At 51.0% G+C, this 22,094-nt stretch overlaps 1 protein-coding gene across 1 annotated transcript; it reads left to right on the top strand.

The window, feature by feature from the left end:
* Positions 1-7,188: 7,188 nt before the first annotated feature.
* Tshz1 (teashirt zinc finger homeobox 1) lies at positions 7,189-15,962 on the top strand. The gene is made up of 2 exons (XM_055598740.1): positions 7,189-7,270; positions 11,430-15,962. The coding sequence occupies exons 1-2, from the start codon at positions 7,189-7,191 to the stop codon at positions 14,615-14,617; spliced, it is 3,270 nt and encodes a 1,089-aa protein (XP_055454715.1). The 3' UTR covers positions 14,618-15,962.
* The last annotated feature ends 6,132 nt before the right edge of the window (positions 15,963-22,094 follow it).

Genomic DNA, 22,094 nt, shown 5'->3' with positions numbered 1-22,094 from the left:
GAAGTGACAGCCATCTTTGAGCACGGGGCGCCACTCCCTTTCATCCATCCCTGGGGAGGGGAGCAGCCCCTCCAGGTGTTTCCCCTCCGAGCTCTTTCTTCCTGCTCCTCTTCCCTAGCACACCTGATCAAAACGTTATTCCTGACGAAGGTTTCTCTCCCCAAATTAAATGAGTCCAAACAGCCTGGGAATTTTCTCTCGGAAAGTGCAAGGGCTGCTGTGCTGAGTTAATGAGCCCGGGAGCAGAGTGCGGCGATGGAGTCGGCTGAAGCCTAGTGCCTTCCTGCTCCTGCGGCCCTGGAAAGGATGTAGGGAAGTTCGTTACATGCGCTGCTCCAACATCTGTCCTGCCCCGTAATGGCAATTTGTGTAAGTAATGGAAACAGGTTAAACACTTCCATTCTAATGCTGCCGGCAGGGATGAAAATGAACATTTCAGTGAAATCTCCCGACAGGGTGGGGGCAGACGGCTCCTCTCCACCCCTTTTGGTGATGGAGATCTAATGAGAATGCTGGGATGGCTAGTTTATCAGAGGAACAGGGAGAGCCAGCAAGGCTGCCACACGGAATCGCTCAGAACCTCAAGGGCGCCTCCATCTCTCTGGCACACCTTTGCCTGGGGAGGGCTGCTCCCTGCATGTGTTCCTGGGATGGGGCGTGAGGCTCATCTCCAGCCGCAGACACCACCATGGTGAGTGGTGAGCTTGGTGGGGAGGACCCTGCCTGAGGTGTGATAGGTGGGAGTCTGCTGGCCTCTGCCTTACATCCTTGTTAATTGTAAATAATCCACTTTTGGAATGGCCATTTCTTTGCCAGTAAAAAAGAAAGGTCACTGTTTCTGGAAGTTTGGTCTGGTGAGTTGTCGATGCTATTTGGAAATATTCTTAAATTGGAGCTCAGCTCTGTGCTGTGACGTTCCCTGTAGCTCCTCCAGGGCAGCATTGGCTGCTGGCCACTACAAGGGCCGTTGAGGTGTGCCCAGGACACTCGGATGTGGAGTCTGTGGCAGGCCCTCACAGTGAAATGCGGTGTCCGATGTCACTACTGTCTCCCCCCAGACTGTATGGCTTGACAATCATTTGGGTGAAAAGGCGAAACCGCCAGGAGCAGGCGAACGGCCTGGCAGATCAAGCCCTGGCCCCGTTGGCCAGGTAGGCCTGTGGTCCTGAAGGCCATGGGCACTGAGGCCCAGGTAGGCCTGTGGTCCCGAAGGCCGTGGGCGCTGAGGCAGGAGTCCTGGGTGAGCTGGCCAGCCAGACTAGCGAGACCAGCGAGCCCCGGGTTCAGCAGGAGAGTCTGTCTCAGTAAACTGGGGGGAGAGCAATCGAGAAAGACACTTCAGGCTTCCACAGATGTGCATGTGTGCTACATGTATCCCTGTAAGCCTGAGCACATGAGTACATATGTACTCTCTGTGTGCAAGCACAGCACACACTCACGCAGCGAAAAGCTTTGGTCAGCCAGCCTGCCGCACTGTTCTGAAGACCTGCATCTGAACGCTTCCAGCCACCTGCATTTGGAGCATCCTTTCCTGAGCATGCCTTGCACTTGCCACCAAACGTTTCCCATCAGAGCACAGCCACAGGTGTGTGTGACTGGCCTGGTGCAGGGCACTGCGGCAAGCAGCTTGGGACCTGTGTGACTTTTCACGCTGGCTTCCAGGCTGTCCTTGGGAAGCAGAGCGCGTTCCGGGAAGCCTTTCCTCTGTTGTTGCGTCAGCATGTTGAGCAGGGCACTGACACCTCTGTGCACCTATCCAGGGACAGTGGAGATGGTGAGGCAAAGAGCATCACACGGGGGCTTGGGAACGCACCTGTACTTTACGCACAATTGAGGCGCAGCTTCGGATGTGGTTTGGGGGGGAGGGTACAGACCTAACTGTCAGAGCCATTGTTCGTAAGACTCAAGGGAACTCAGAACTTTACTGCATTCAGCCATTAAAAAACAAATAGAGCTGTGACTTCTCACTACCCTTAAAGTGACTGTTGACAGGAGCGAGCTGGGTGCTCTTTAAAGAAACAATGACGCTCTAAACAGTGTTGGGCTGGGAACTGAGAAATACAGTTTCTATCTAATTTGCCAAAGATACGATGTTTGTGCCTCATTATCTAGTTAGGACGTGACATGGAAATATCTTTTCAGACAGTGTGTGTGTGTTTACACTGGGAACCGTCAGGGCACACACAGTTGGTGTCACAGTAAGCTGTAACAGGGCTGTATACGTTGCCTTCTGTCCACTCGTGTTAGCGTGAGCAGAACCCAGCATGCTCAGGACAACAGCACATCTTTAGGGACACATCGGCATCTGGAAGGCCATTGTATTGTTAAAAGTATTAACAAGGTTTAATTCTGTAAAAACCGGAGTCTGATCATAGACCTCTTTCTCCCAATTCTGTCTTGGGAACAGTGGGGTGAGAAGTTTGTCTTGTTCGCACACACGGGCACACGCCTATACCTAGGCGGGTCGTATTCGGGTCATAGGCACACGTGAGCACGTGTGTGCAAGCTCATGCTCACTCCTTCAGCCTCTTCTGTGCTTCTGGTCTGTATTTGTTCCGGTGGCCTGTGAGATGCTCTCTGGTGCCCCCCCCACCCCAGCAGGACATATAGGACAGACCGTGTGTGTCCACACTGCCATGATTGGCTTCATGATGCTCAGCTCAGGGAGGGCGGGGGAGTGCCAGCAAAGCTGTTTTGACACGAAAAGAAATAGCAGAAATGATGATTCGGAGTCTTTGTTTTAGTTGATAGGGAAAATGTCATTTATTTCTGTAAGTAATTGTGAAAGGAGAATTTTATACTGCAGTTACCAGCTCCTGGCTGCTCACTCATCAGATTCCCATGCTGGGGTGGGAGGGCAGGGGTGTACGGAAGGTTACTGGGGATGTTCCTGGAGAAAATGCAACAGGGGTGACTTCACATCCTGGGTTCACCAGACTCTTTCCTTAAAAACCCGTTAGGCCAGGAGAATATATCCATTCACCTTGTGAAATGTTCTGTTCTCACAGTTTTCATCTCTAGAAAAGCAATACTAATATCTACTAATATCATTCTGCATTTCAGGACATTTGTACACATGAAAACAGAAGAGTTTTAGACATTTGCAGCGTACATAAAACAAAAGACTTTTGGAAAAATGTCACGTGTACTGAAAACAAAGGGTGGTGATAAATAATTCCTCTAGCTGAATTTGAAAGTTCTCTCCTCCTCTCCCCATAAAAAATCTTTTAAGGAAGCATCTTTGAAAGCAATTATGAGGATTCAACAATAATAGTGAAAATAAGCTTAATTATTCTGGTAAAATTGTATTCTCTGTCATGATAGGGCAGAAACGTTTCTCTTCAGACACCAATATTGGTCTTAGCAGGGTCTAGGGGAGTCTGGCTCTGCGGGGCCTGGTGCTTCATCTCTGACCAGGTAGAGAAAGCGTCCTGGGGAGCCCCCTCAGGGCCCCTGTGTCTGCAGGAACTGCTGTCTGCCCAGGGTGTACTTAGCAATGAAAAGGCCCCGATGGTGCACAAATTGGCTCTCACCATGTCCTGTTAACAGCTCGCATCAGTGCATACCGTAATCGCCTAAAGAGCGACGTTTCTTTAGCCCGTGTGGCCTAGAAAATCAGACACCTGACGTTAAATGGAGACTGCATTCTGAGATGTGCTGCCAGCACCATGAAGCCCAGGCTTCTTTTTCCTCTCACTTTGAGACCCCCAGCTGAGGTCCAGGGAAGGGAGCGCTATAGACGATGCAATCTCAGGGCTGCAGGGGGGCAGGGAGCTGGGGTGTTGGGGTCTTGTGGGTCTGGGGGCATTCCTTACAGGCTTTTCACTTTGGCGGAGGTGTAAGTCAGGCAAAGGTCGTTGCCCAAATCTGCTTCTTCTGCCTTTATCGGGATTCCCACCTGTTGATTAAAGTCTGCTCTTTTCATAGTGACAGACACGGCCAGGCGGGGACCCAGGATCTGGGGGTGACTTGCTAATACTGGGTGAATCAACTAGACTCTTCCTCTGCCTTGGGATGGGTGGTCCTGTCCTTTCCAGCCTGGGGTAATTGAGAAGGAGCCTGTCCCTGGTGCTTGGCTTTGGGTTCACACGTCTTAAGTGAGGCTTGATCTTGAGAGCTGGACAATGTTCCATTGTATACCTGTGTACAAGCAGCTGTCAGAAACTCTATCCCCAGAGCTTACGGAGCTGTGCAACTCCACCTTGCACAGTCTGCTCTAACTGCCCTCTGACCTTTCCAGTTCCTCTTCTTTTTCTTCCTGACACCATGGAGCATCTCGGGAAGTTTTTCATCGTTTTTATGTGTGATCTCTGCTGCCCTGCTTGTAAGATTGTGTTATAACTTTGCGTGCATGAGACAAAAGCTTAGGATCTGATTTGCTTGTGGGCAGAGCAGGAAAGGGCTTGGGGTGGGCTTCTCTATTTCTAAGATGATCTCAAATTGAGTCCTGGGGCAGCAAGAGAAAGAAGAAATTGTATTTATTTTAGGGTAGCTGCCTATGAATTCCTAATTAAAATTGTAGTTGAGGTGAGGTCATTTTTACTTACCTTCTTAAAGATGGCTTCTCTTGGGGCTTAAGTAAAGAAAGACCCCTGCTACTAGTCAAGCACACCAGCAAAACGATGCATTAGCTACCACTAGCAGCAACTAAAATTTGCAGACGCGATAGAAACACTTTTCTCCCTATCACATTGGAGTAGAAGTGGCCTTTCCACCTTGCTTGGAAGGGCATCAACTTTCTTGCGAGAAATCACAGCTACACTAGCAAATTAATGTATATATTGCTTGCATTTTTATGTTCTTTTCAGAGTAGGAAAGAGTGTTCTTGTATGTACTTCCTCTGCATTTTCTTTCTTTGATAGACGCAGGCTCTTACCAAAACCACCTGCTCTCTCGTGGCAAAGGTGAAGTTACTTTACAAGTGATCAATTATAAATTCAGAAGAAGTTGTGTTTTGCAAGATTCTATGACAAACTGAAGCCACACATTCATTCTTTAGGTGTGTGTAAACCCCTTTTGTGAATTAGTTCCTTGGAGTAAATGTATTTTGATATAATGGCCATCTGTTCAGGAGTATCACATTTGCCAGTAGGGGAAAAAAGTTTGGTGTAGATAAACATGCAATTTGGTCTGATTATAGTTTCACCAGGTGGCAATACAATAGCAAAATTGGCGTTCACTGTAAGGCAGTGGCTAGGCAGTGACCGAAGACCTGGGGTTTTTATTTGATACGTTTTTGTAAATTTAATTTTATTTATGTATTTATTTATTACAATTTATTCACTTTGTACCCTGCTGCAGCCCCCTCCCTCTTCTCCCCCTATGCCCTTTCCCTAGTCCACTGATAGGGGAGATCCTCCTCCCGTTCTATCTCACCCTAGCTTATCAGGTCTCATCAGGACTGGCTGCATCATCTTCCTCTGTGGCCTGGCAAGGTCGCACCCCCCCCCCAAAGGGGAAGTGATCAAAGAGCCTGCCACTGAGTTCATGTCAGAGACAGAGAACCCTTACTAGAGAACCCACTTGGACAGTGAGCAGCCAATGGGCTTCCTTTGAACCGGGGTCTAGGTCCTCTCCATGCATGGTCCTTAGCTAGACTATCAGTCTCTGCATGAACTTTCCTCTCCTCTCACAGCCAGTTATCCAGGACATGGGCTAGTGAGGGAAACCGTGGAATGAGTGCCCCTCCCCTCGAGGGGTTCTGGAGCAGCTCTGATACCCACTGTAGGCTTCCCACCCTCCTTCCTCAGTGCTGTTAGGACATGAGTGAAGCTGGTGAAAAGAGAGGCCCAGATGACCTGTTGGGCCACATGTCACACTGGTTCCTGGGCACTTTCTCTACCGGGTCGCCTTCCACGAGGCGCCTTCTTCCTGTTGCCCCGTGGAGGTTGAGTGGCATGTGGCTGAGCTGGGAGCCTTTCCCCAGCAGCACAAGGTCACACCAGTGGGCCCTTAGTGTGTGCTGCTCTTTACTCGTGTGCACATCTTCGGGGCCGCGTTCATCCTGCGCCTCTGGCTTCCCCCGTGATGTAAGCACATCCCACATTCCCTCCTGATCCCCTCACACGGATGATCAGATTTCCTAGGTGAATTCTGGGGGAACAGAAACATTCGAAGCGTTACAGCAGATAAGCACAGAGCTGGCCTAACGACCACAGTAATTCTTGGAAGCGGGAGAGCCTCTCCATGGCCACGGTTGCATTTGGGAGGACTCAAGGCCACAAGGAGTACGTCTGCTTGTTGGGCTTCCCTGTGTACTGAGATCAGCAGGCTTCAGTGTGTTCTTTCTCTCCTCTGTGCCAGCCTCACATTAAAGGCAGGAGGCTGTCCCTGAGCTCATAGACCATCAGTACAAGACCGTGTCTGACCTCGCAGTTTCTCTTGGCTCCATATCCAGGCATCCTGGAAGCACCCTTTTCCTTGGCTCCCCCCAAATCCTAGGATCCCTGGGTTGACCTGCTTTTGCATGGCAGGTATTGCAGTTTGGGGCTGGTTTCCAGAAATCTTTGTGTGTTCCTACGTGGTTGGGACAGGCGCTGCTTTTGTGGCTCCTAAAGTCAGGGTGTGGGAAGCCCTTCCTTCTGTCAGACTGCACAATCCAGTCCAGGGAACTCCTCGTGGCCTTTGTTCCATGACACTGCCACCCTTTTATTTCTGTAGGTGCTTAACTCTGAAACGAAATTCTGCAGGTTTTGGATTCTTAGTGTTCTGGCTAGGGACACAACAACCCTGTCTGCCTCTGGCATTTGGGAGTACAGGCTCTCACGGGTGGGGCTGGGAGCAGGCTGGGCTCCTAGATGCTGCTTTGGAAGGACAAAGTGCACCTTCAAACCAGTGGGCAAAGGTGTCCACTGGTATGGGCTGGAGGGCAGATGCCTGTCCCCAGCTGTCACTGCAGGGTGTGTGCATTCTCATGTGTCCCAGTGAAGACGTAACAAATTAGAAATATTATAGTGCTGGAAAGAACATGGAAAACTGAAATAGCTGAAAAGTAGACGGTCTTGGGGAAGAAGGAACTGGAAGAACGTGTGATACAGGGTGAGCATGAGCTAGGGCTGGAGGCTGGAGTGAGACTCACCTGCCGGAGACCAAAAGAGCAGGCTACCTGCTGGGACACTGCTGCTGCCTTCCAAGGGGCTGCTCAGGATGGGCATGGGATAAAGAGCGACAGGGAAGGTAGGCGGGGCCATGCTGGACCACCCAGGGACGGGACCACAGATCCAGTACTGTCTTAGTCCAGTACCGTCTGCGGCCCTGACCATAAAGAACAGTAAGAGTGGTGATGAGCAAAGCTTGCTGACATTCCTGCCCTGGGTCCTGTTGGTGGCTACAGCCAGTGGTTGTGCACGGAAGGTTATACAAGGCTAGCTGATTTCAGAACGGAATGGAAAACTCGGGAGAAGCTCTTTGAAAAGATCAGTATTCTTCAGGAGGCATTTCATTCAAACCCAACATCCTAAAACCCATGTACTCATTAGCTTGAAGAAACCACCATTAACGGTCCCTGGAAAGGGTTTTCCCGCCATCCTGGCCGTCCAGCTCTGTGCTCTGCCTTTGTTGTCTTTGACTTTCTCTGTGTGGTTAGAGCATGGTGTGCGTGTTTCACCATTGTGGCTGCACGTATGTGCTTGTGCTTGTTAGGCTGGCTGGAACTCAGGTGCTGTTCCCAGGATCTGTTGGGCTGATTAGGTTAGTAAGGTCAGGCTGGCTGACGAGCCCAGGGACCCACCTGTCTGCACGGTCCCAGCACAGCCCGCAGTGCGCACCAGTCTAAGGAGTGAACTCGGATCCTCATACGTGTGTGGCAGGCCCTGTCCTAGCTGGCTAAGTCCACGTTTGTCTGAGCAGCATTCCTTCTGGAGTGAGGCAGATCTCCTTACTACCCCTCGTTATTGGAGACGGAGAGTTTGGGGAGTGTCCTGTGCAGTGACGCTGAACAGGAAGCCTCACGCATGAAACTGGTGCTTTGTCTCCACCATCTTAGGCCGCACACCGAGGATACAGTTTTTGGGCTAAAAGGTGTCAGATTTCAAAGTCTCTCTCTTTTTTGCCTTGGGTATTCAATATTCTCTTGTTTTTAATTGTGTTGTAGGGACCACGTCCTTAATCCAAAGCCATCTATGTCGTTCCCCATATGCCCTGGCATGTGTCACACACCTGGAGCCATTGTCTATGCCGGACACATGGGCAGCACAGGCTTGTCTTCCACTGATGGCCTCTGTGCGGTGGGGACAGCTGTAGGCCATAGGGGGCGTGGAGGGCTTTGGTGGTCCCAGGCCTTGCACGGGCTCTTAGGGATGAAGTCAGGCCAGTCACCTAGACTACAGTAGGACAGAGGCAAGAGGCACAGAGCCAGCAGGGGCACGCACAGGGATACCAGTGCTGAGGTCTGTGGACCTTTGCCACGCCAGGAGTCTACCCAGGGCAGAAGAAACAAGAGCTGCTTCCATGCTGGGGTGTCTGCAAGGTGGATGAGTTAAGTGGGACAGAGAAACCTGGCCATCAAGGGCCCAGCTTTGACGGTGGTCAACTGACTGCCCCTGCTGATCCTGACGTGCTAACCCTGCTTTGTCCCCCTCCCTCGCCCCCTCTCCGAGCATAAGCGGTAAGGATCTTTTCTGTAGCCATCTTCCAGAGAGCCAGCGGTGGTGATGGGTATCGGGTGTGTGTGTGGCTGGAGAAAGGCCTGGGGTGAGAGCCCTGGTCATTGTGGTTCTGCTCCATGTCCCCATGGCACCGTCTACTGCATGGCATTGTGGGGTTGTTCATGACTTACATGTCAGCTCTGTCTAGGAGCCTGAGCAGGCTAGGGCCTTGGGAGGAGGAAAGGTAGCAAAAGGTGCGGTCGCTGTGACAACACTTGCATTGGGACAAGGAGGATAGCAGACATGATGCTGGCCGATTCTCACACTAGTGGTGCAGCGCGAGGGGAACTGTAATTCCCGGCCCATTGGTGGACACTGCTCCACCCTGCTGTGAGACAGGGACCAGGACCCGCATGTTCACACCACATGGGGATTTTCCACAAAGGTGCACTGAGGCTGGGTGTAGAGAGCCAGAGAGCACGTGTCTCCTGCAGGGCCTCGGAAGGCTCCTTGTGGCAGAGTCAGAGTTCTCTCATTGTGTGTGCATGTGTGTGTGTGTGTTTCTGCGATTGGGGTAATCCTGCTGTGCTGCCACATGTGTGCTCATACATACATGTTCTTCCATGTGCATGTCCATACATGGGTTCACACATATGGTAATATATGTGCTATCAGATGTGTGCTTGTAAATGTAGGTGACTGTGAGTGGGCTGCCAAGTGTATGCAGGAGTGATCAGGTGTCACCATATGTCCTTGTATGTACAGCAGTGAGAGTCCGGCTCTTTTGTGTTTGTCTTGTACACATGGATGACTGCACTCGTGCCCTCACGTGTGTGAGGGCACACACAGGGTGGCCATGCATGCATTTGCAGTGCATGTGTTTACACAGTGGGTGAATACGCACGTACTGCCATCATGTGAGTGCTTACATGTGTCACGTACATGCACTGTCATGCATGAGCTTACAATGCTGTGTGATCGTGCGTGCACGCTCACGTGTGCTCATGTTACAGGGCGATCGTTCGTGTTCTGTGAGGGCCTGTTGCTCTCAGGCTCCGAGCTTCATTTGCGGGTGTGGAAGCTTCCTGCTTCACCCAGCCCTGGCATCCCGCTTGGGGCAGAGAGATGTTCTTTGTCCCTCCTGCCCCTCCTCTCTGAAAACGCCTGTGCTCTTTGCCACGTTCCCCTAGGATCTGGCTCTGATAATGTGATAATGAATGATCGTGTTTAATGAGACGCCCCTCTCAGGTCACGTCAGCGCATTTTAATAGGGGCTTGCTGGAGAGTACCTCACCCTCCAATTTCTACTTCTTCATGAAACGCTAGGTCACCTAGTTTTTCTGTCAGAGAAAGAGGTGGGGGGAGTGAGGGAGGGAAGGAGAGAAAGAGAAGCACATTGCTCAAATAAGTTTAGGACGTGGTAGAAATATGTCAGCACCAAGATGTGTCACATATCACAGTGTTTAAAATGACCTGAGGTAAGAATGAAGGTTTTTTCCTGGCACCTCCGTGTCCTTCAGCCTGCAGTCCTGCAGGCGGCTGTGGGCCTGAGGCAGCCACTGGGGCATCTGCTGCTGCTGCTGTTCAGAGTTAAAAATCATTGCAGTTAAGTTTCCATAACGTGACAGTGGCCGTCACAGCCATCTTCAAGGTGTGGCTCAGGGGCTTCCCGAACGTTCCTTTTGCTGGGTTGCCGCCCCACCGCCTAACTCCACATCATCTCTCACCCTGCGGAACTGAGGCTGTAGCTGTGAGCCCCCACTTTCCTGCTGTCCTGCCCCACCAGGCCGTGCCACCCACTGCTGTCTTTCTGTGCCTGTGAACCTGACTGCTGTTCACATAGGAGCACAAGACAGTGTCTGTGCTTTGTAGAGAGCACGCTTTCCTCCGTGCAGTGTCCTCGAGGCTAGCCGTGTCTTTGCGCGGTCAGGGGTCAGTGTTTTCCTTTCTGAGACTAGATGATGCCCTGTGGTGTGGATGACCACATCTGTCCACATGATGGATGCTCGCCTGATTTCTTCCCTTAGCTGTGGTGTGTGATGCTGCTTTGGGTAGTGGCGTGTGGCAGTGGCCTTGGTCACCTCGTGCAGTCTTTCATAGGTAGCTTTGTCCTGGCAGCAGACTTATGATGTGATAACCATTTGTTTCTAGTGAAAACATGTTATTTTTGCTGCTTGCCACGAAGGAGTGTTTTTATTTATGGAAACCATAGAATATTGCCTGGGAAATATATTGTTCCAAAAAGAGAGCTGGGTTCCTTTTGATTTCAACAAATTTGCCGGGTAGAAATCAAAGAGGGCTTGCAAGTCCAGTGAGGAATGGCATCTGGAAAGAGTCTTCAGGGCATTGGTAGGGTTCCTTGCCTGTCTCCCCCAGCCTCTAAGCAAACTAATGTCGTTAAGAAGGGGTGCTGGTTTGGTGATGCATGCCTGTCCGTGATGCTAGCATCCGAGGAGGGTGGAGGCAAAAGGATCGGGAGTTCAAAGCCAACCTGGGCTATTTGAGACCCTGTCTGGAAAGAAGGGGAGAGGAAGGGAGGGAGGGAAGAAGGGAGAAAGAGAGAGAAAGGGGTTGGGGAGCCAGGGAGGGAGAGAAGGGAGAGGAGATGGAGGAAGGGGTTTAAAGGGCAGCGTGCGGAGGTTTAAGCCTTGGGCTGAGAAGGCACGCTTTGTGGTCTTACTCCTGGCGTGCTGAGGTCCGTGGGTAGGCACAGGAGTTTAGGTGGCCTTGTAGTCTGGGAGCCTGGCTGAAAAACATCTTTTTAAACATCACCTAACTGCTGGGGAGGCCTCGGCCTTGAACATGATTTACTCCCTCTAACTGGGCTTCATTTTTCTCTCCTAGCTTATGTTCCCGAGGAAGAACTGAAGGCAGCCGAAACAGATGAGGAACACGTGGAGGGTGGTGGACTGTCTTTGGACATTCAGGAGAGCGAATTCGTGTGCAATGAAGAGACAGAGATCAAAGAGGCCCAGAGCTACCAGAATTCGCCCGTCAGCACTGCCACCAATCAAGACGCTGGCTACGGGTCGCCCTTCAGCGAGGGCAGCGACCAGCTGGCCCACTTTAAAAGCTCCTCCTCCAGAGAGGAGAAGGAGGAGCCCCAGTGTCCTGACAGTGTCTCCTACCCCCAGGACAGCTTGGCACAAATCAAAGCCGTGTATGCGAACTTGTTCTCAGAGTCCTGCTGGTCTAGCCTAGCTTTGGATTTAAAGAAGTCCAGTTTGACCACCAGCAACAACGATGCCAGCCAGAAGGAGAGCTCCACGCCCACCCCCATGCCCCCGACCAGCACCGCCAGCACCGTCTCCACCACGGCTACCACGGCCGTCACCAGCTGCACCACCAGTACCAGCAGCAGCTCAGGCTATGACTGGCACCAGGCCGCCCTGGCCAAGACGCTGCAGCAGAGCTCGCCCTATGGCCTGCTGCCCGAGCCCAGCCTCTTCAGCACCGTGCAGCTGTACCGGCAGAACAACAAACTGTACGGCTCCGTCTTTACTGGCGCCAGCAAGTTCCGGTGCAAAGACTGCAGCGCAGCCTATGACACGCTGGTGGAACTCACGGTGCACATGAACGAGACGGGCCACTACCGGGATGACAATAGGGACAAGGACTCCGAGAAGACCAAGCGCTGGTCCAAGCCCAGGAAGCGCTCCCTAATGGAGATGGAGGGGAAGGAAGACGCGCAGAAGGTGCTGAAGTGCATGTACTGTGGCCACTCCTTCGAGTCCCTGCAGGACCTTAGCGTCCACATGATCAAGACAAAGCATTACCAGAAAGTGCCTCTGAAGGAGCCCGTGCCAGCCATCACCAAGCTGGTCCCTTCCACCAAGAAGCGAGCACTCCAGGATCTGGCATCCCCGTGTTCCCCGGAGCCCACGGGCATGGCCACCGAGGTTGCGCTGAGTGAGTCGGCCAAGGACCAGAAAACGGCCAACCCCTATGTGACACCCAACAACCGCTACGGCTACCAGAACGGTGCTAGTTACACGTGGCAGTTCGAGGCCCGAAAGGCCCAGATCCTCAAGTGCATGGAGTGCGGCAGCTCCCACGATACCCTGCAGCAGCTCACAGCCCACATGATGGTCACTGGCCACTTCCTCAAGGTAACCACCTCCGCCTCCAAGAAAGGGAAACAGCTGGTGCTGGACCCGGTGGTGGAGGAGAAGATCCAGTCCATCCCCCTGCCCCCGACCACTCACACCCGGCTGCCGGCCTCCAGCATCAAGAAACAGCCGGACTCCCCTGCGGGTCCCACAGCCTCAGAGGAAAAGAAGGAGCCTGAGAAGGAGAAGGAGAAGGAGAAAGCTCCCCCAGCTGCTGGGGACACGGAGAGAAAAATCAAGGAGGAGGCTGACGAGTGCCCTGAGAAGTTTGAGCCCACCGCCTTGTACCAGTACCTGCGTGAGGAAGACCTGGAGGACAGCCCCAAGGGGGGAGTTGATATCCTGAAGTCCCTTGAGAACACCGTGTCCACGGCCATCAGTAAAGCCCAGAACGGCGCACCGTCGTGGGGCGGCTACCCCAGCATCCACGCGGCCTACCAGCTGCCCGGCACGGTGAAGCCGCTGCAGACGGGCGTGCAGAGCGTGCAGATCCAGCCATCCTACGCCGGCAGCGTCAAGTCGCTCTCTTCCACAGAGCACAGTGCTCTCCTACACTCCCCCGGGAGCCTGACGCCCCCTCCCCACAAGAGCAACGTGTCTGCCATGGAGGAGTTGGTGGAGAAGGTGACCGGCAAGGTCAGCGTGAAGAAGGAGGAGAGGCCCACCGAGAAGGAGAAGCCGTCCCCTGTCAAGGCTGCCTCCCCCGTGGCCAAGGAGAACAAAGACCTTCCTAAGCCGGAGGAGACGGGGAGCAAGCCGCCAAAGAAGGGCTCGGACACGGAAAGTGGGAAGGCCAAGAAGGAGGGCCCGCTGGATGGCCACACCCCGAACGGCACGGAGCCTCCTAAAGCCAAGGTCACCAACGGCTGCAGCAACTTGGGCATCATCACAGACCACTCGCCGGAGCCGTCCTTCATCAACCCGCTGAGCGCCCTGCAGTCCATCATGAACACCCACCTGGGGAAGGTGTCCAAGCCCCTGAGCCCCTCCCTGGACCCGCTGGCCATGCTCTACAAGATCAGCAACAGCATGCTGGACAAGCCTGTTTACCCCGCCACCCCCGCCAAGCAGGCCGATGCCATCGACCGCTACTACTACGAGAACAGTGACCAGCCCATCGATCTGACCAAGGCCAAGAGCAAGCCGCTGGGCTCGGGCCTGGCCGACGCCGTGGCCTCGCCGCTGCGGGAGAGCGCCCTCATGGATATCTCGGACATGGTGAAGAACCTGACTGGCCGCCTCACCCCCAAGTCCTCCACGCCCTCCACGGTGTCTGAGAAGTCGGATGCGGATGGCAGCAGCTTCGAGGAGGCCCTGGACGAGCTGTCCCCCGTCCACAAGAGGAAGGGGCGCCAGTCCAACTGGAACCCGCAGCACCTGCTCATCCTGCAGGCCCAGTTTGCCTCCAGCCTCCGAGAGACGGCCGAAGGCAAGTACATCATGTCGGACCTGGGCCCCCAGGAGCGGGTGCACATCTCCAAGTTCACAGGCCTCTCCATGACCACCATCAGCCACTGGCTGGCCAACGTCAAGTACCAGCTGCGGAGGACAGGGGGGACGAAGTTCCTCAAGAACCTCGACACAGGGCACCCTGTTTTCTTTTGTAGCGATTGTGCCTCTCAGTTCAGAACTGCCTCCACCTACATCAGCCACCTGGAGACGCACCTCGGCTTCAGCCTGAAGGACCTCTCCAAGCTGCCGCTCGGTCAGATCCAGGAGCAGCAGAGCGTCTCCAAAGTACTGAGCAGCAAGCCCCTGGGCCCCCTGGGCCCGGCCGAGGAAGACCTGGGCTCCACATTCCAGTGCAAGCTCTGCAACCGAACTTTCGCGAGCAAGCACGCAGTAAAACTGCACCTTAGCAAGACACATGGCAAGTCGCCAGAGGACCACCTCATCTACGTGACGGAGCTGGAGAAGCAGTAGTGTCCAGGGGCACGCGTGACTGCGGGCACCGCTCCCACCCTGTTGTGCTGCACTAGGCCTGGCCTGAGCCGCTGAAATCAGTCTCTCCTTTGTTGCCGACCTGCCTGTCTGGACTCGGTTTTTCTTACACATATTTTGTAGTTATATTTATATGCTCTTTGTCTGATCTGTGCATGTTCTTTTTCTTTTTTTTTTTCTTCCGTGAGTCAAAGTCTGACCTTTATTTTCAGCATCCGTTCTTGTTGTTAAGCTCTCTGTTGTAGGAAATAGTGGGGCACGCTCGGAGACATTGTTTGGCAGTAAAGAAAGATACAAATAGCAGCGATAAAAAGACATCCTAAAATTACGAAGTTGCCATGACAATAAAGGTCTCGGGACCTGGTTGTGTCAAGTTTAACCCTTTGAGGACTTTATCTCTGTGCCTTTCACTCAAAAATTAAAAAAAAAAAATTAAAAAAGAGAGAAGGGGAAAAGGCTCTTAAAGGCTTTTCATTCAGATCAAAAGCTGTGTCAGACACAAAACCTATTTAATAATTAAAAATGAGCTTTTATATGCAGGACTGGTGTGTAACAACACATGCATGCAGAGGTTGAGGCAGGAGGCTGTCTAGGACTCCGGGGTCAGGAAGCCACAACTTTATATGTTCAAAACAAGAGCAATGTGCACCCCAGTCGTCACTATGCCCCAACCCCCTGGATGCTGAAAAATGCCACTTTTGGCAAAAAAGTATGCAAGCTTATTATTTAAAAATGTGTAAAAATGCTATTTCTTTTTTCCTGTAAAATATTGCAGTTTATAGTTATTTACAAATGTAAGCTTTGGTATCAGCTGACCTTTCTATAGCGTGATGCATTGGTAAATGAAAAAAAAAAAACCACAGAAAAAAAAAACCAAAAAAAAAAAAAATAGGGCAAATGTTGGATCCTTTCCTTGTAAATTGCCAGCATCAGCTTACCACGCCTGTATGTTACATATCATATCATTTTAATCTACTCAACTTTCTTTGTACCTTCTGGCTGTATGCGTTCTCTTTTAACTTTTTATATTGTCATTTTATATTAAATTTCTGTGTATATAATGTAAAACCACAATTTTTGGATAAAATTTAGTTCCTGCAGCTTGATTTAAATAGAGAAATTTTACTGGCACCTGCATCTTCTCGGATGCATGTACTCAGAGGAACTATCAGACAAAAATAAATAAATAAAAACAAAGCAAGCAATGCACTATTAATTATACATTTTGATGTCCTGTCATTAATATTGTACAGTACATTTCGGTTCACACAATTAAATCCACTGTTTTCTCAAATGTAAAATAAACCCACACGCAGTTCTTGATTTACAGATTGTCATGTCGTCATTGTTTCCCCTTTGAGAGGCTACTTCAACCATAAGAGGCACTGCTCGTGCGATCAGCCAACAAAAATGTTCTTCAGAGTCGCCATTGCATGGTCTGTGTGCTGACACCCTTCCCTCAGATGAAGATTGCGTGTCTAACAGCGATAACATTCTCACCTCTGCTGGGTGTGGAGTTCAGTCCTTCCGTGGTGCCGGTTGGTTCCCAGAAGGGCTGTGGCGCTTCTTTCTGATAATCCTTCTGTACTGTTGGAAATTGTTGCCGCCAGTTTCTTGTGTACATCTGGGCCCTCCTGGCCAGGGAGCAGGCTAGACCCTCGCATGGCTCAGGCCCTGGGGATCTTGGGATTAGTTCTGTGTTGCTGGCTTGTGAGCTTTAAAAAATGTACTTTTTATTTATTATCATCTGGTGGTTTTCCATCCAGTCATTGAGCAGAGGCATGCTTTTGTCACTGCCAAGGCCCCACACCAGTCCCGACGTGCAGTCAGTCAGCTCCTGGAACTTGCTCTGCTTCATTTTCAGCATCCGAGGACAGGGACCTCTGTTCACCTCCCTCAAAACACTAACAGGAGGAGTCAGTTAGTTTGTTTATTTAACCATCTGCCTGAGTTTCCATGGAATTTTAAGAACTCACCGCTGTTCGGAAGTGCCTAAGCAGTCATGGCGTTTTGGTGACTCCCTGGCCTGCTCCTGAGGTGAGGGTCCACCATGTTTCTGCTGATGGCTGGGGGAGGTGGCACAGGGCAGGCCTGGCCAGTCGTTTGCAGAGACCTCTGCACAGGGTGTTCACTGATCTCTTCCTAATTGTTTTCGCTGGGAAATAGCTGTGACCTTCCGGGGCTTCATTTACACACACCAGCTCAGCTTCTGGGTGAGTGTGTGTGTCCACTGGGCTGAAGGGGTGACAGCGGAATCAGGCAGGCCTACACTGTGGACTCGGGGTCCTTGCAGAACCATGTTTGGATGACGGATGCTTGTTTTTAACTGCAGATGTGCAAACATAAGAGCTGTGAAGCAGCAGCATAATGGGAGACAAGAGTTTCGAGGAGAGGCTGCTGAGGACAGTCCCAAGGTCAGGGTCACTTGCAGCTTGAGTTCTGATCGCGGGGGAGCAGGTTTTCTTTGTAATCCCTTAGCTCATGGGCACATTGGCAGCATTCCAGTTCCCCAACTGCTACACAGAGCTTTTCTCCGCCACACAGACTGTGAGCCCAGTTAACACTACTGAGTGCTTCTAGAACACCAGGCCCTACTGTGTGCACTGCATGTGTGGACTCGGGCCTTCCTCACAGCTTGGCACCGGGTCTCTGACTGTCAGCCAAGTTTGCAGGGGTACAGCGCAATCAGAGCAAGGGGTAGGCGTTTACCCTTGCCACATGGCTTGTGATGGACAGAAGTTGGACTTTGAGCTCCAGGGTACTTACCACGGTGTCTGAGCTCTTCATCACCAGCAGATATGCCCAGGTAAAAAGCTGTGATTCGGAAGAGGCCTGGAAGATCCTGGAAGAGGCCGAGGAGGTGGGTTTGTTTGTTTGTTGTTTTTCCTGGGTTATGAGATAGAGCCTAGCCCTAGAAAACAGAGTGCAGCTACAGGAGGAGCCGCCCTGCCATCGTTCCAGGCACCCCCAGCTTGGCTGTAGCAGTCACCAGCTCCGGTGACTTATGTTCCGCTGGATCTGGAAAATAAGTTTAAAGGATGTTGGCTGTGAGTTTATAACTGGAGCTGCCTGGAGGATGCCCAGCGACATAGAAGCTCAACTAGGAGACAGAACTAGAGAGAGCTTGCCAGTTCCAGGCTTGGGTCCCTAGAGGCGGGGTAGAGAGGCCAGGCGTGGTCAGCACAGCTGTAATCCTAGCTCAGGAGGCAGGACAGGCAGACCCTCAGGGCTCATGGCCCACCAGCCTAGCCTGCTTGCTGATCTCCAGCTGAGGGAAAGATCCTGTCTTAGAGAAAAAAACAAAGTGGATGCTGCAGTAAGAATGGGCCCAAGGTTGGCCTTTGACCCCCATTTGCATGTACATACATGTACCCACACAAATGAGTCTATGTACACACATAGACTAACATGAAGGGTAAATCAAATGCCCACAGTTTGAAGACTTAATGTGCCTCCATTTCCTACGCTGTGCTGGGGCAAACATCTGTCATCTGTATAGTCCCAGAATACAGGCTTCTGTGTATCATGCGATCCTGCCTGTCTCTCTCTCCTCCTCCCTCAGTTCTCAGTGGTTGGGAGGGCAGGTTACCTATACCCTTAGGATGTGGAAGGAAGCAAGCAAGAAGGCAGGCGACTGCTCCCTCAGGCTGGCATGCTTGTTGGGTCAGGCTGGCAGTTGTGCATACACAAAAGTAATATTGGTTTGCATTTCATCTGTAATCTGACCATTATGTTTAATGACTAATTAAGCCCTTTCTCCCCTTGGATGTGGGGTTTTCAAAGTCGAGCTGTTTTTCTGCATGTGGGTTGCTGTGGTTGCGTCGTATCTGAAGTGGGATAAAGCCTGTGGGCTATGATAAGATAGTCGTTTATGGAAGAGAACCTGGCGCTGAGGCAGCGTGCAGAAAAAGCGGTGCTTAAACACTTCAAGATGTGTGCCTTTTGTGGCTGGGAGACAGCTGGGTAAGGTTGCGCAAGCTTGGGGGCCAGAGTAGCTCATCTCCAGAAGCCAGGAGAAGCGCCAGCTCTGCAGCCATGCAAGCCCAAGCCTGGCCACTAGGGAGACTGACACCCGAGGATCCCAGGGACTCCCTGCCCAGCCAGCCTCCTCTCACCAGAGACTTCCAGGCCTGTGAGAGGCCACACATAAAGGAGATGGATGGGATTTCTAAGGATGACATCAGGTGTCTTCTAGCCTCACACATACATACACATGTTCACACAGGCATGAGTACAGACACCCACACAAAGCTTGTGGCTTTTCATTTCAGTGGGAATCCTTAAAGAGCTGTTCATCTGGCAGTGTGGTGCACACTTGAAATCTAGCACTCAGGAGGCAGAAGCAGGTAGATCTCTGAGTCAGGGGCCAGCCTGACTCTCCTAAGTACAGATTATTTGAAATCTCACCGGGATGGACTGTAATACAAGTCCCTAACAGGTAAAGTTTTAAAAAGCAGCCCCTAGGCTCATTTTTAGATTCTCGTTATTTCTCTTAATACTTTGGTGAATAGTTCTGGTCACTTTCTTAAAACCGAGTACTTGGAACTGAAATGTCCCTCACTGTGTTGGGATGCAGGTGGTCATATCTCCCACAGGCAAGCGATAGAGACGCCCCGTAGGCAGCCTGCCCTGCTCAACTTTGCTTTCTGTGCAAGGGAGGATTTTTTTTTAAGTTTTGTGTTTTTTCACTAATTTTCTTGTATAATAATATTTTAACTTATAGTGCTTGTAGTATTTAATTACCTACTCAAGTGATCTAAATGAAATGCGTGAACATTCATGGCTTTGGGTGTACTCTCAGGTGGATTATGACTTCACTTAGGCAGCTGGGACATGTGCTTTACAGATACCCCAACAATGAGAAGAAAAGGCACCCCTGAGGCACTTGAGTCACCTGGCCCTGAGGGCCAGCTTGTGGCAACTGTTTTACTCTCAGGTACCCATTTCCGTCTGTCTTAGCATATCTCATTTGTTGGCTTATTTGCTTCCCCAAGCCCTGGGTCCCAGCCCTGACAAACCGGGTGTGGTGGCGCAGGTCGTCAGCCCGAGTGTGAGGTTAGGGCCAGCTTGGACTAGGAGATACCCTGTCTCAAGTAAAACAAAAACTCTAAAACCAAAGTAGCAATAATAACGATAATTAACAAACAAACAGAACCTCTTCAACTGGACTTGAGGTGCAGGCTTGTACTCCCAGCTACTTGGTAAATTGAGACCGGATCACAATTTTAAGAGTGAGCAATAGAGTGAGTTCAAGACTAGTCTGGGCACTTAGGGAAATGCTATCTAAAAATAAAAAGTGTGTTTTGTTTAGTTCACAGAAAGAGTACTTATCTGTGTGAGGACCTGGGGTCAGTGCCCAGCACCGAAACAGCAACGGCTGTTGGCCAACCCCAGGTCAACCAACAGTGCCCTTTCAGACCTCTACCAAGTAGCCCACCCGGCCCATAGGAAGGGAGGCTTCAAATTCTATGATTTACATTAGTAATCAACCTGTAATATTAGCAAAACAAAAACCTCAGAATCAAGTGGTTAAACCGAAGCAGACCACCTCAAGCTGATTCTACCGAGTGTCGTTCTTTAAGAACGTTAGCAGGCATGGGTCTTCCTGCAAGCTGCTTGTCTCCCATGGCTGAGTTACTCCCGGAGCCGAAGTTTAAGGGCTCTGCTGAGGACCCCCTTCTGTGACCCGGGCTTTGATGAGCAGGTGTAGAAGCTCAGGGTGAGGCAGGGAGGGTCATGGGTTACAGGCAGGAGGTTCCAAGCACACGAACTTGCAGATGGATGGTTTCCCATGAAGAGCAGGGTAACTGCTCAGACCTGGGCCTCCCGAGTCAGCCACCCGGCATGGCTGGCTCAGCAGAGGATGCCGGGGCTCGGGCCTTTGCCTGGAAAGAGTACAGCTGCCCCACATCTAACCATATCTTGTTAAAGTGTTTGGTAAATGGCTTCCCTCACCGTTAAACAGGAGCTTTAAAAATCCAGGCGTCTTCTATCCCAGAGGGTGTGCATCCTGAAGATGGATTTGAAGGTATTAGGGTATGAAGCATTGTAAACAAAACCACCATTCCATGGGCATTTTTCTCTGAAAATTTGTTTGACCAAAAACTCCATTAGTAGCAAGGGGCTGAGGATGGGCATACTGGGAGCACCAGCTTCTAAACAGATAACAGCGAGGAAACCCGTCCATCAGTCAAGTCCCGGTGGCTCCAACTCAGCTGGCTTGCCCAGGGCCTGTCACAAAACACCAATCAGTCCCGAGGTGAAAACACCTGTTTCCCATCAGCAAATTTGCTCCTTTAAATACATTTTAGCTAATTTTTTTTTTAAAGCATGTGTTTGTTTTTTGTTTGTTTGTTTTTCAAGTTTTCACTGACTGGAAGTTAAGGATTTCCTTTCCTCTTCATAATACTCCAGAACATGTAGTGTGAAGCTTACACTATGTCACAGCAAAGCCAAGGGGGAGGGCTTTAAAATCTCTGATGACTAGGATGGTCTGAGGTGATGTGGTGAGTCCTGCTGTGTGCGCCCTGTGTGTGCAGGCCGTGCGCACGCTGCTGCAGCCCAGTGCTTGTGTGCGCTCACCCTGTGGGGGCCAGAGGTCAGTGTCAAGTGTCTCCTTCCATTTTTCTCTGGTTCTCTGGAGACAGGCTCTCTTATGGACCCGGCGTTCATCGATTTGGCTAGGCTGGCCAGTGAGGTCTCCACCTCTCGGCGCAGAGACGACGGTTAGGTCTGATGACTAGGTTAGAGATGAATGTCGTCTCCAGGCGTCTAACCTCAGATCTCCTCTTGTGTGGCAGGCGCCTCACTGACTTCGCCATCTCCCCCTTCCTCTAACTGACAGCTTCTTTATGTTTCATGATATACCTAATTGGTATCAATTATTAATCAATCATTCACATCAACTTCGACCCTTAAATATATTAAAACAATGGGTGCCAAACCCTTGGTTGTTCTGATTTTTTAAATTGAGAGACTAGTGCTCTAAACCCCCGTATACTAGTTATAAAATGTTTACTTATAACTTAGATAGACCTAGTTTTCATTTTCAAAGCAGTGGGTTGTCCTCTTGGATTTTCCTGTGCCTGCTCCATGAGAGCCGTGAAATTCACAAGTCATCAGTGTGAGTTTGCAGGATGCAGAGCTCAAGCAGGTTTTCCTTATAAGGACCATGAGCCTTTGTGTCATGGATCAGTGTGACAAAGGGCTACCTCTTGAACTTAGTGTCTGGGCATATTGGTTGGGGACTTGTTCCTTTTTCTGCCATTCTTTTACCAATGATTAGAAACTGATAGCATTAAAATATGAAGTAATTTGCAAGAAGAAATCAGAATGAAAGGACTGCATTCACATGATAGAGGCCTGTGGAAAAAAATTTCAAGAAACGAGGACATTCAAATAGTAGTTCTTTGCATGGTGATGACATTCTTAAACATCACAAGAATATTCCCCTTGAGTT

The sequence above is a fragment of the Psammomys obesus genome, unplaced genomic scaffold (assembly GCF_907164565.1).
Source record: "Psammomys obesus unplaced genomic scaffold, mPsaObe1.curated_primary_1811, whole genome shotgun sequence".
Taxonomy (NCBI): Eukaryota; Metazoa; Chordata; class Mammalia; order Rodentia; family Muridae; genus Psammomys; species Psammomys obesus.
The sequence above is the reverse complement of the archived record's forward strand: the minus strand, read 5'-3'. Positions and strand labels throughout refer to the sequence as shown.

Coding starts and splice junctions, on each gene's coding strand:
- Tshz1 (XM_055598740.1), top strand. CDS start 7,189: ATGCTGGACCACCCAGGGACGGGACCACAGATCCAGTACTGTCTTAGT. Junction 7,271..11,429: donor GGCCCTGACCATAAAGAACA/GTAAGAGTGGTG, acceptor TTTCTCTCCTAG/CTTATGTTCCCGAGGAAGAA.